Consider the following 13,460-nt stretch of genomic DNA (forward strand, 5'->3'; position numbering starts at 1 on the left):
AATAAAGTGAAATAAAGATGCTGAGAACTGTTTAACAGATCTTAACAAGTTTTATCATTACAACAGGCAAGATGGTACAATTTCAGGACTAGTTTTGGTTTTTAGGAACTAGCCAACCAGCAAACAGTAAGCTGTTAAGAAAATGGTTGTCATACTTATTCATCAGGATTTATTTTACTTTAACTCAAGACACACTCAAATTCATCAGGCCCAAAAAAAACAAAAAAAAAAAACAAAAAAAAAAAAAAAGAAAAAAAGAACCAAACCACCTCACTGATGATTCTCTGATTCAAATCATAATATCTAGTATGTATCCAAAATGTTTTATATGCTTTATGAGTTCCAGACAAGAAACTTAACAGCCGGTTATAGAAGAACACTGGAAATTATTGGGAATAGCTCACTGCAACAAAATTGTAACACTTCTATACCCATTTTACAAGGTCATAATTTTTTTTGGGGGGGGGAGGATGGGAAGGGATATCTTTCTCCTTCTATTTTCCACTAATTCAAATACAATTTAGTCTTCAGAGATAACACTTATCAGAGCCCATGCAAATATAAGAGATATTTGTCCAAATACTTCAGTAACAAGTGATCTCTTTACCATGCTTTAAGTGCTTGGTTTTCTTTCAGATGGTCGAGGGGTTTTTTTTGTTTGGTTGGTTTTTTTGTTTGGTTTTTACATATGTGTTTCCTTAAGGGGTTTTGGGGGCTTTTTCTTGTGCTCACTGGGCTGTAAACTTGAGGAGTTTTGCAAACAGCTCTAAGAACCTATCCTTTAAGGTGCTTCTGTGCTCCAAGAGCTAAACTCTAATCCCACTACAAATGCTTATTTATTCAAGTGTATTTACTTGTAGCTGGATGGACACAGAGTTACAAAACAAAAACTCACACAGAGCACAGAACTGCAAAGGGCCTGTGTAAACTGTGTAGGTCATCTAATCCAATTCCCCCATGTCACAAATAACTTCTTACTACTTTGATCAATTGTAATCAAGGATTTACTTAGTTTTAACTACTGATCCTCACAAAAGCTGCAACATTTTATATAGTTCAAAAGTTCTAAAGCAGTTCAAGATTATTGTTGGCCCATACACTCTGCAAATCAAAACACCATAAACCAGATGTGCTTATTCCAGTTTAAGCTTATCAAACCCTTTTACACAAGACATTATATTGAGGAGGAAGTTTTGTTCAGAGTAGCACCCCAGTGCATACTTTAAAGCACATAATTATGGTAACATAAAAAGGAGAAGCACACAGAAGTATTAAAAAAGTATTAATATCCTTCTCTTAGATTTAACAGTACACAATATTTTGTTCCACAAAGGGACAATTTCTGGTCCTGTCAGTAGAAAGAATGATCAGCTGAGCTCAAGGAAAAAATACTGGAACAGAAGCAACCACAGAATCTGAGAGGGCACCTTTGATTTACCCACAGCAAGTTTCCATAGAATAAACAGGGAGGAAACAGGAGTGCACAGTCAAGTTTGCCAGTGAAGTACAAAGAGCCAATATCCCAGAAAATCCCATCCAAGTAATTCCATTGAGATTTTAACATTAATGGATCTTATGAATATGCATATTTTACAAATGGCTTAGAGAAAAATAAATTAATGTAACTTACCTTTTCTTTCCTCAAAAATCCATCTCTGAATTTATTAGTGGCAAATCCCCTTACACCAAAAGAACGTAACCGCTGGTACTTAGCCTGAATATATAAACCCTTCTGCACTAAGCCTGATTTATAATGGGATTGCAAACGGCCATCTGCAAAGTTGCTCTGTTAGGGTGGGGGAAAGAAGAAAAAAATGTGCAGAATGAGGGCACCAAAACTCAAAAGTTCATATTTACAGCTATACACATGTAAAACTTCCAGCACTCAATGACAGAAGCAAGCATTCACAAGTGCACACCCTCTTCCTTTAGGTCCATGTATCATTCCTCAGACCACGTGGCTCATAAAACTTCCTTGTAGAAAAAAAATAAACGTATTGTACAACATTTTAACTTTTTTAACTGTTAATGAGGCACACACACTACATCAACAAAACTTTCAGACAACACCTCACCGCCACTACCAAATTCAGCAATGCCAAGCCTGCAGCAGGGACACATTGAGTCTACAGTCACACTAACACAAGTCAGTACATATGTTTTTCCTAGAGCTTTAATGTCTGACAGTCTGGACACACAGGCATTCTCTATGCCTTTGATACCTTCACACTGCAATATTGCAAAGTAACCTAGTGTGGGACTAGGAGCAGAGGCCACAGAGGTATCAGAAGACTTAAAGGTGAAAGGCATTATAAGCACACAAAAGGGACATAACAAGATTAACACTGATCACAGCAGCCAAAGTTTGAAAAATACTTTAACTTCTAGGCACTCTGATCTCCAATAAAACAGGAAGTAAAAATCTTTAGAGTAATAATTTTCCATAGTTTTCCAGGACTGCCATTTTAAGTTTTTCAACAGCCACTCCAAATTTAAACAATGGGTTTGCATCTAAAACCAGAAAAAACCTTCTGACCATAAAAATTCTTCTTATCTTTTACAAACACCTTTGAAGGGTAGGAAAAAACAAAATACGTCACAGAAATAGCCCTTCTTGAGCATGACAAAAATCCTTTGGTGAAATCTGTCTCCTTTTGACAGAGTAGGGATCACTTCAAGAAAAATCACATGCTCTGAGGTTGCAATAACTTCAGTACCACTTTTTCCACTGTGTTTTCCACTGTGTGGCTGGTGAACAATAAAGAAAGAACTGGAGAGAACAGAGGTTTCTTTATGCAAATTGAGAGGTTCTGTTATTTCCCAAATCATTTCACTCACCTACTCTGCAGGAGACAAGTGAGAAGCTGGCCTCATCATTCCCCCAGAACTGCTCTGATGGAGGACACTTGCAAGAGCCTATTCAATGCCAATGACTTTCCTGAAGAGTATCAGAGGGCAGGCACAAAGAACTTCCTTGCACTAGGCTGTATGATGTGAGTATATGTCTATCACAGGGAAAACTGAAGGGCACTTCTAATGCTGGAACAATGCCCTGAATACAGCATTAAAAGTTCCCATTTCCCCATTCCTGCTATGGTCCCCTTTGCCTTCAATAACTGGAAAGAGCACTTGGTGGCCTGCCACTGCAAATGTATGACAATAAACAAAGGATCAGAACAAGTAAGGGATGAGGAAAAGGTGCAAGATACTGAAAATTTTCTTAGAGGTTTTAATTCAAGCACCTAATTGTTCTGTAAGTGGGGAGGGAAGGACACAGCAGTAATATTAATGTAGAAAAACATCAGTTGAAGACAAAGCTAACAGATTATATATGTATTTGGCATATAGGCACCTCAGTCACACACAGCTTATAGCAAAACAAAATAATCTAAAGCAGTGGCAAACATATTTAACTTCTGGTCTAGAAATAAAAAAAAAGTCTGCTAAAGTGGCACCTAGTTTTGCATTAGGACTGCTTTATAAATGATGCTAATGACAATCCCTAAGGAGCTTGAAGCTCTAAAAGAAGGGTATATGAGCAAATATATATATGGCTGCACTGAGTGTGGCAGGGATGGAGTTAAATTTCTTCACAGCAGTGTGCATGGTGCTGTGTTTTGGATTTGTGACTAAAACTGCACTGGTAACATACCAGTCTTCTGGCTATTGCCCAGCACCAACATTTTCTCCTCTTCCCTTACTCTGCTGCTCAGCATGGACACCAGGGTGGGCAAGAAGCTGGAAGGGGACACAACCAGGACAACTGGCCCAAGCTGAGCACAGGGATGTTACAATACAGCACAATCTCCTCCTAAGCAACAGAAACTGAGGGAAGGGGTTTTGGAGCAACCAGCCATGGCTTGAGGACCAGCTGGGCATCAATCACCTGGTCACAGGTGGTGAATGACTACATCACTTTTTTCTTCACTACTTAAAACTGTCTTCATCTCAACTCATGAGTTCTCCCACTTTTGCTCTCCATATTTTCATCTCATGCTGCTGGGAGAGGAAGGGAGACCAGCAGCTGTGTGGTGCTAAGATGCTGGCAGGGGTGAACCCACCACAGCCAATAATACATTGGACTTTTTTAAAGCAGTGATTGCAGTTTATTTTTAAAGACCACTTTGTATTTACTTACTTAAAAGATTAGTGATTCAAGGTAAAGGGTCATTACAAAAAAGACCTTTTAAATTCTCTAAGACTTCTCCAGATCCTTTACAAGATATTTTAGAACAGCAGTTTTTTCTTTTCCCAAAAAGTTTAATGTAGTGCAGACCATATGGGTTTTTTTTTCAACATACTCTTGGTAGTCATCACTTTTTGCTTATTAAGTTTAAATACCCTCATTTTATGTATAAAGAAAAAATTGTGTGGGGCTTTATTTTTCTGGGAGATGGGGAGAGGGGAAGGCAGAAAATGAAATTCTATATGGGGTTTTTGGTGAGGTTTTGTTTCTTTATATGTTGCTGTTCTTTTAAATAATTAGCCAAGAAAGTCCTGAGCATAGAAGATAGTCAAGATACCTACATGTCACCAACTGCACAGCAAAACAACACAACTGTGTTGTGCAATAGGAATTTAAATGTAAAAATTTAAAGAAATTAAGTCTAATCAACACCACTGTTTCCATGGCAATGATAAAAGTGCTATACACATAAGCAAACTGCAATACAAATGCATATGCCATTTCCCCTATAAATATTAAAGCATCATGGGCCAGATCACTGGTACTGCAATATTCATATATACGTGAGGTGGCAACTTAAATGGACACTCTCCTGCTTGCAGAATTAGCAGGACTGCAGAAGGATGCAAATGAAAGGAGCATCAATTACCAACACTGCCTCAGGGATCCAGCAACTAGTGCTAGATTTCTCCATCACCTGGAGGCTGACAACACACAGGAGATACAGAATAACAGGCTTCAATCTTCTCAGGTGTTGAAATAGTTGTATCAGGCTTTGAATACTTTGAACTTTTTAACTTAGAAAACGACTGTCTCCAGCAGAATAAAGACAATAGTTTTTGTTGGTGTTAGCTTAACTATTTGACAAGGTTGGCTGGCAAATCACACCTAAATTGAAGGAAGTCCTTTTATCCAACAGTTCTTATGGGGGCTGGGGGAGGAGCAGGGAGAAGGGAAAAAAACCCCACAACCCACATCTACATTTCCCCACCTTCAAAAGTTTCATCCAAAAATGACAGCTAATTAGTCATTAAAATTTTACTTCACTATCTAAAAACCAAAAAAGGTGACTAGATATTCTGCATATTACTTTACTTTTAAGAATGAATGATAAAAATGGAGGGGCAATTTCAAAGTAGAAAATTAGTTTGAATTGTTTTACTTTTCTCATATCAACAACTCTAATGGGACCCACACATAGCATGCCACTCCCAGCAGAAAAGGAAATATTTTGGTTTTTTGCTGAACCCTGGATACATTTTATGATTAAAAAGCATTAAATGGCCACTGTTCTACCTGAGAAAGAAGCACAGTTGCCCATCTCTTTACACTCTTGAGGCCCCAAGAATATACCCTCACTTCTTTAATTTTTTTTTTTTTTTTTATTTCATAGCACTATCCAGGGTATTCACAAGATATTATTTCCCCAGAAATCCCTACATGAACAGGTTAATAAAATAGCTTTGAAAGTAACACAACTCATGTCTTCCAGTCTTTGGAAAAAGTTCAGGCTTCTGTCACGTGAAGGAAAAAAGCTCAGCAGCTTGGGTTTTGGATAGATGAGTTTTCAAGTCATTGAGCAATTCCTGCAATTCTTTTTCCTGACTCTGCAGTAACCTATTTATTTCAACTGCCTGCAGACAACACTGGACAACCCTGCTCAATCCACTGCCAGCCCTCTTACCTACTAAAAGCTAAGCCTCCCATTATTCCAACAGAAACAATTAGGCTTTGATGACACTATTTACCTTCTTAATACCTTCAAAAGCATGTCTTGAGTTATCCAATTTAACAGGTTAACAACCACAATTTTATATAACAAACATCTGATAAAAGCTGATCTGTACCTTAAAGTGTCTTCTGATGGGTCCTGCATTTTCAAGGTGTCCTCTAATGCGTCTGTGAGGGTAAATGTCACTTGGTCTTGAAGAATAGTAAGAATTCTAGTAGGAAAACAGTTATAGCATCATGTTATTAAAGCATTCAAGAGAAAAAGAAATGTTCAGGTTATACTAACAAATATTGCAACACTTTCAGTCTTGTAGTGTTTGACACAATGACACTCTTGGAATAGGAGTAACAGGAGCATTGGAACTGCACTCCAGGCTGGCTGAAGGGACAGCAGAGCCCCCAGAAGCTAAAGATGATACAGACCACCCTCCTGGAATGTCATCCTCTTGGAGAGATCCAAGCAGCTAACAGCCCAGTTAAGGTTCTCCATCCCTCCCTCCCTCCCAGAAGAGACGCCTCAACTTGCAGGTATCAAGTACAGCACACAGGCTGCTACAGCAACAGGCTTGCCTCAGGAACAAGGGCAACAAGATTGGCACTCTGCACCAGCTGGCCATCCCAGGTTAGTGTAGCACAGACACCTCCACAGCAAGCAAACAACCTGCAGCACACTGAGGTCCTTAGAAAATGCTACTTTTAACTCCTTATTTCATGAGAGCATTTGAGAATTGCTTGACTGCCACAAAATCACAATTTCAAAAGCAAGTCACATAGACAAACAGTATTGAAATTGTTGTGTCAACAAACTGAACAGCTGCAATCAAACAGCTGTGGTTGCTTAAAACAGAGCACTCCTCCAGCCACTGACCTACCTGCACATTTTGACTCTTTTCCAACTTCCCCTATGACAGCTAGAGGATACCATTCTCATCTATTATTGCATATGATCATCAATATTTACAGAAGCATTGGCATAGACTTGCATATATTACATTAAACTCCTCTATGCAGACAGAATGAACATGCTAATGAACTCTTAGCAATCAAATAAATTTGTTTGTTTATGGTCCACTCTGGAATAATCACAGAAGCATTCCACTGCTGTTGAACTCTGTTTTCATAAAGGAAATTTCATCAGCTTGAAATACATTTTAAGAAGAACCTAAGAAGAAAACACTCCTGAAATATTTCATATATACTAACATTTAATAATAAATGCAAATGTTTACTTTGCTGCAACCAGAATTTCTGTCCTTTAACAAACTACCAAATTTTTCTGGTTATAAACTAAACTGTTAAGAATGGTGTGGGGAGAGAGTGGGCTATAAATGTAGTGGAATGATGTTAGAATCCAAGATAACTTTTATCTAGGATTTAAGTTAGCCCTCTTTTTTCTTTTTTAGACTATTACTGCCTACAAGTCAACTACCCAGCTTCTTGCAATGCCTTGACAAGAAGGGATTAGATAACAAAAGTGGGGAAGAAAGATTTTATTAAGTGAGATCAAAATGGCTTTTCCAAAAAGACGACAGGAACTTCCCAGCTCTCTTCTTATTCTAAGAAAAGAAAAAGACTCCACAAAATCAAATTAACTTTCTATATACAACATAATTAAATTAGGAAGCTCCCAGCTGAAGTACACTCTTCCTTTAAGCTGAGAATCCAGCAAGATGAAAAAAAATTCATTATAGCTCAAAACAAACCTCTAGGAATTAAAACAAAGCTTGCCTTAATTAACACCAGATACAGCCCTCCTTTTCCCCTCCTTTCTTTAGGCCAAAGTACATTCCCAAAAATACTAACATTAGAATTACTTGATGCAAAGGTACAGCAAACCACTTTTTAGGAACTTCTTAAGCCAGAGGAAAAATAGGGAAGAGAGGAAATACACATGTATACTTGTTCTGAATTTCTACTTCACTCTTTAGCTAGCCTCCTTTGGTCAGTAGGGTACAAGGCTAAATGGACAATCCTTACAATCAAGCTTAGGCCTGGAAGGTAAAATTGTGTATCTAAGTTTCTTTCAAGTTTAAGCTCAACTCCCAGTTATTGAATATTAACATCACAAATATTATATTTTCATTATTTAACGCAAGTTTTTTGTTTTTTCTACTTGTCTGCAAAACAGCTTCTGTAAGGCAGACCATGAAGACCATTCCTCTTTTAGGATGCCTTGCATTTTCAATACCTGTGCTTTCACAGCTGCTGTTGTTCCAAAGGAATTACTCCTTACTGCAGTGCAGGACTTCCTAAAAGTTGCATATTTGAAGTTCACTATTAATAAGAAAATTCAAATCTTCACCAGATTTAACAAAAATTCAGTGTCTTTTTCAAACCAACCTCCTTTTTATTTGTGCAATCACAGTATTACTGTGGTGGGTTCACCTTAGCTGGATAACAGGTACCCATCAATCAGCTCTACCATTTCCTTCCTCAGCAGGGCTGGGAGTGAGAAAATAAAATTTAAAAAACCACATGGGTCAAGAGAAAAGGTAGCTGAATAAAGCAAAAGCAAAGACAGCACACAGAAGCAAAGGAAAATGGAAGATTTCTTCTCCACTTCCCACTAGCAGGCAATGTCCAGCCACCTCTCAGGAAGCCAGGTCTCAGTACACAGTGGTTGCTCCAGAAGACAAATGCCACAACACACAATTACCTCCCACACTCTCCTTCCTTTCTCTGAGCTTTTATTATTATTATTTCCTTTCCCATAGCAGAGCAGACGAGGCCATATGGTCAGTTTGGGTCAGCTGTCCTGGCTATGTTCCCTCCCAAGATCTTGCCCACCCCCAGCCTAGTGGGTGTGGGGTGGAAAGGTGGGAGAGGCACCTGTGATGCTGTGGAGCCCTGCCCAGCAGTGGCCAAACACTGGCTGTTACCAGCACCTTCCTGGCCACCAATGCAAAGCACAGCCCTGTGAGAGCTGCTATGGGAAAATTAACTCCATCTCAGCCAGATCCAATGCAGTTACTTAATGAGCCATTACTCTTGCTTTGGCAGACTTGAATCTTAGTCATGAGTAAATACTACTTTTTACCACTAAAAACTTGTGTTCCTTTACACTGCAGGAGGCACTTTTGTATCTGCAAAGCAGCTACATTTGAGAGTTGACTACATGAAAGCTACTTTTGATAGATCTCAGAAAAGTTTCACAGGCTCCTGGAACCTTCTCCATTGGGTATTAGTTACAGTGTAGGAAGAATGGTAACTTATGTTAGTCTCCTCCTTATTTTGCAGATGTCGGAAAGAAAAAAAGTGGTTTAGAATTATACTGCATGCATTAAAAAAAGCTCTTCTGGTCTCACCAGTTCCTCAGATAAAACAAGCACAAACACTTGGAATTGATTACAATTCTTTAGAAGGAACTTCTCACAAAAGACAAATTTATTTCTACTGGACCTAATGTTCCTGTCTTGCCCACTTCAGTATTGAAGCACACTGCACAAAGAGAGCCTAAAGAATACTTGTCCAAAACTACATTTCTTTAATGCAATATTCACGAGATGTGATATTCCATTGTTTAACTTTCATCCTCAGGAACATTTTTCTGATATTTCTTGTTATTTCTATGATTTGCTCCTAATTTTTGTTTAAAGTAAGTGCTTTTCAGAATTTCTACCATAATGAAGAGAAAAGAAACACTGTTTCAATAACAATACCACCTACACAAGATTCAGGCCTTCCCTTCATACCACTGACAACTAGCATGCAGGAGAGTATTCTTTTTCTCAAACTACTTAACATTAGCTCAGATTATCTGCTCAATAACAAGGCCTTCTATTTTATCATTTAGGTAATTACACCATTATGTGGGAGAAATAGGATATTGGACACAAACTTCTTTTATGAAAAGAAAAGGAGTGGTATCAAAGTGGTTTTAGCTCAGATGGACTAATTTTTGCTTCAAAAAATACCTGGGCAGTAGTCTTGCACTAGAACTGTGGAATTATGAGTAGATTCATTGTTGAGCAGAGATAGAAGACAAAAAAGCCCCACTCAAAATTTAAAAGGGCAAGACATCACAGACTGTTAAATTTACATCAGCACAGACAATGCAGCAAAATATGAATTATACATTAACAGTGCAGGAGCTACTATTTCTACTTTTAGGCTTACCAGATGAGGTCTCCCAATAAATTTCCTGAAAGGTGGCTTAATGAACCTCATAGGCTTTTGGAAACCATCAACTTGAGATGTTTGTAACTTTGAAAGACTGCAGCTTTGCTGGTTCCTGATGTGTGAGAGAGAAAGAGTGAGAATAATTACTACCTGATAAAGCCAAAGCACATCAACACCCTGTATTTTAAACTTATTCTAGCGTCTGTATCACAAGTGCAAAAAATCAACAGATTCCTAGTCCAGCTCAAACTGCACAAATTCCATAGCAATCTGTACTCTGCCTTGAGTGCCAAAGGACTCTGCTCCTGGAATCCCGGCTGTGGATCCGGGCTCGCCCAGCCCAGCCCAGGTCACTGCTGCCCTCCGCTGGCGGAAACGCTTCCTGCGCCCAGCCCTCCCCACTATCGGTGTAAACTGAACTGAACTTGCCCTTGCACGACACTCCCGATCTCACAGAACCTCTAGAGAGAGAGTTACATCCTCCAGTTTCATCCTCAGCAAGCAGCTGATTCCGCCTCTGGGCTTTGGACTGATTGTTTGTATGGTTTTGGTTGTTTTGATACCAAGAATATTGCTAATACAGATGCATCCATAAATTCAAAATAAAACATTAACCATGAAAACTAACCACCAGAAGTCAGAATTTGTATTTTAAAAACATACAGAAACAGTTTTCATTGCTGCTATTTTTTTTTCCTTATTTTGCAGCTTACTTAACAAGATCAGAGGCATTGTCATTATCTCATGTGAGCTATTAGAGCCTCTCAGCCTCAGGAAAATTCTACATATCAGTCATGCCATTACTGCCCTCAGCCCACATTTCCCTGACAGTGGAACCCCTGAGAACAGGAGGTTTGGCTCCAGAAGAGCCATACTTGGTAGGGAAATTCACACTTCTCATAAGAGATAGAAGCAAGTCCAGGGATTGTTTTCCCCTCTTTTTAATCGTTTTTTTGTTTCAAGAATCACAAATACAAGGAATTTCCTCTACAGCTTCACGAGTCTGTTTTTCCAAATGTGTGTATTGCCATTAGCTGTCATTAATGCCAGACTGCATTCAAAATGAACAAACAGCAGCACAGGAAGAACAATCTGCATAAGAAATTATGACTACTGTGTGGATACACTCTGGAAATTCAGAATTCAACATTTCTACTAACAGTCTCTCTAATCAACTGACTTCACAGCATCAAAAGTGAAACAGAATGACTAAGGTTAGCAAACACCTTTGGGGCAAAAGCCTTTAACAAACCTGTTGAAGGGATCCATAGGAGGAAAATGCTATGCCAAAAATCTAAGTTTTCAAATTCTCCAAGAATCAGAAAAACTTCAGTTATTTGCTGATATGCCACATTTTATTACCACACAAGTAGGGTAACAAAACAATATATATTCATCCTAGAATCCTTTTACAGAACTGCAAAATGTTGGAGAATGTTGTTACATGGCACACTGAGGAGTTTAAAAATACTTAAACTTCTTCAAACTTTGTCCTCTCTTCTCATTCAGTGCTACAGTTTGTGCTTGCTTTTCATTTTTACCCACTGCAGTTTAATCTCTTTTAAGGTAACATCTCATTGCAGAGTAAGTTGCAACGTATGTCAGTTGAATTTCAGGCCCAGTCAAACTTTTAAGGGCTAACTGTGGAAAAGAATCACCACAAATGTGTATGTAGCTGTGGAAGGGCCCAAAAATGAACACACAAGGGAACTATAGGCTTGGGCCAACAAGATTATTTGCTCATTACCTTGGAGTTACATCATCTACATGAAACACTCTCTCATCTTCATTCTTCAATCTCTCTTTTCTTCTCCTTTCTATATCATACCGTAGATCATTTGGATCTTCTAACACTCTTACAATGTTCTAGTTAAAAGGAAGGGTTGAAGCCAAGTTAGCTGCTAAGAACTGAACACCAACCTGATTCTGTCCTTTAGGGGCAGCACCCTGTACATAGCCTGTTAACATAGCTCAGCTCTCTGCACATAGGACAGGCTCACATCAACCCAAGGATCCAAAGTCTAAAGCAAGAAAAAGTGGTCCTAAGCAATTATCCCTCTTTGCATCATTAAGTTTCCAAAAAGCAGTGAACAGAGCACTGGAATTCTGCATGGAGTTGCCAAGGCAGAAATATTTGTTTAAGTTTCAGTAAATCTTAAGAAGTTCTACTATCCTTAATCAAGGAGAATCTTCATGTGCCTGTACTATAGAAAAGGAATGGAAATCACAGCAAGCAGAGCTTTAAAGATAGAAAATGTTATGACCCCAGATTAAGGCATGGTATAAAAGAACATTCTGAGGAATTATGTGGATTCTGAGACATCTGAACATTAGGGTAGAAGAAACATTAAGGTTTTTTGTAACCTCAGAGGAAAACCAAGACCCACACATCAGTCAGGGACTCAGTATTTACATTATTTTAAAATAGACAGGGGTTCAAGCAGCATGAATAATCACACTCCAGCTACTCTGGGGAACACATCTGCATTTCACTGCTCAGTGAACACAGTACACTTGCATCACTGCGGTATCTGTAAATATGCTTAGATGTGCTTTTTTTTCAAAATACTCAGAATTACTGATGGTCTTCACAGCATGTAAAAATTATGTCCCAATAGCAAGGGGAAAACATTGCTTACATCTATAATATATCTGTAATAATAACTTACTACTTGCCAAAATTTAAGCAATCAAGGTACCTGGGGAGATTCAGATGGCACAGCTCGTTTGTTCTGAAGTTCTGCTAGAGACATGTCAATCCTCCTGGAACAAAAAAATACTGCATAAAAACAAAGGCCATCACTATAAAAGCAAAAGTATTCTTGACCAGGCTACAGAATGTTTTAAAGATATAGGCAGGTAAAAACAATTAATAAAAACTTCACACTGTGTAAAGCCTACTGAAGATTAATTACCTTAATGCAAATAAATTAAGACAAAAAGTTCAACAGTTACCTGTGAATTTCTGGATCCAGATGCATTTTAGTTTCATTTGTATTTGCACTTGATTTGTCCTGAATTTTTGAAAACCGCTCATGTAGGGTTATGTCAGAAGATGCAAAATAATTTGCTGTGAAGAGATATTAAATAGAAGAATGTTATTTGTAGTAGATGAAATGCATAGTGGGAAAATCTATCTTTTAAAATATTAACTCTTAAGGATACCACGTCAACTCTGCTGAAATGAAGTTTCAAACTATTTTCACTTGCAAATGAAAGATTAGGCCAGCCCAACTTAGACAACCTTATTTGGTAAGATTAAACTCAATTGTCAGCTCTACCATGGTAGTACTCAAATTACTTCAATCTATGAAGTTCAACAGTGAACATAATACAGCTGCCTAAACACTAATCTGAAAATTTAGAGAGCTTTGATTACAGCAAAGCTCCTTTACTTCTGTCATGTTTCCTAAACAAGCAGGTT

General features: G+C 38.3%; 1 protein-coding gene and 1 long non-coding RNA gene across 2 annotated transcripts in view; one reads left to right on the forward strand and one right to left on the reverse strand.

Annotated features, from left to right (window-relative positions):
• BCLAF3 (BCLAF1 and THRAP3 family member 3) overlaps positions 1-13,460 on the reverse strand; it is a 35,412-nt gene that overhangs the window by 3,462 nt on the left and 18,490 nt on the right. Inside the window, exons 6-11 of the mRNA XM_079312045.1 lie at positions 12,992-13,106; positions 12,736-12,799; positions 11,784-11,902; positions 10,034-10,148; positions 6,034-6,129; positions 1,631-1,786 (exon numbers count right to left, since the gene is read on the reverse strand). Coding sequence (XP_079168171.1) covers positions 1,631-1,786; positions 6,034-6,129; positions 10,034-10,148; positions 11,784-11,902; positions 12,736-12,799; positions 12,992-13,106 — 665 coding nt within the window. The remainder of the gene's footprint in view (positions 1-1,630; positions 1,787-6,033; positions 6,130-10,033; positions 10,149-11,783; positions 11,903-12,735; positions 12,800-12,991; positions 13,107-13,460) is intronic.
• Positions 1,977-10,027, forward strand: LOC306804893. Its single transcript, XR_013775023.1, has 3 exons — positions 1,977-3,899; positions 6,261-8,680; positions 8,716-10,027. It is a non-coding gene; the product is annotated as an uncharacterized lncRNA (long non-coding RNA).

The sequence above is a fragment of the Erithacus rubecula genome (assembly GCF_903797595.1).
Source record: "Erithacus rubecula genome assembly, chromosome: 1".
Lineage (NCBI taxonomy): Eukaryota > Metazoa > Chordata > Aves > Passeriformes > Muscicapidae > Erithacus > Erithacus rubecula.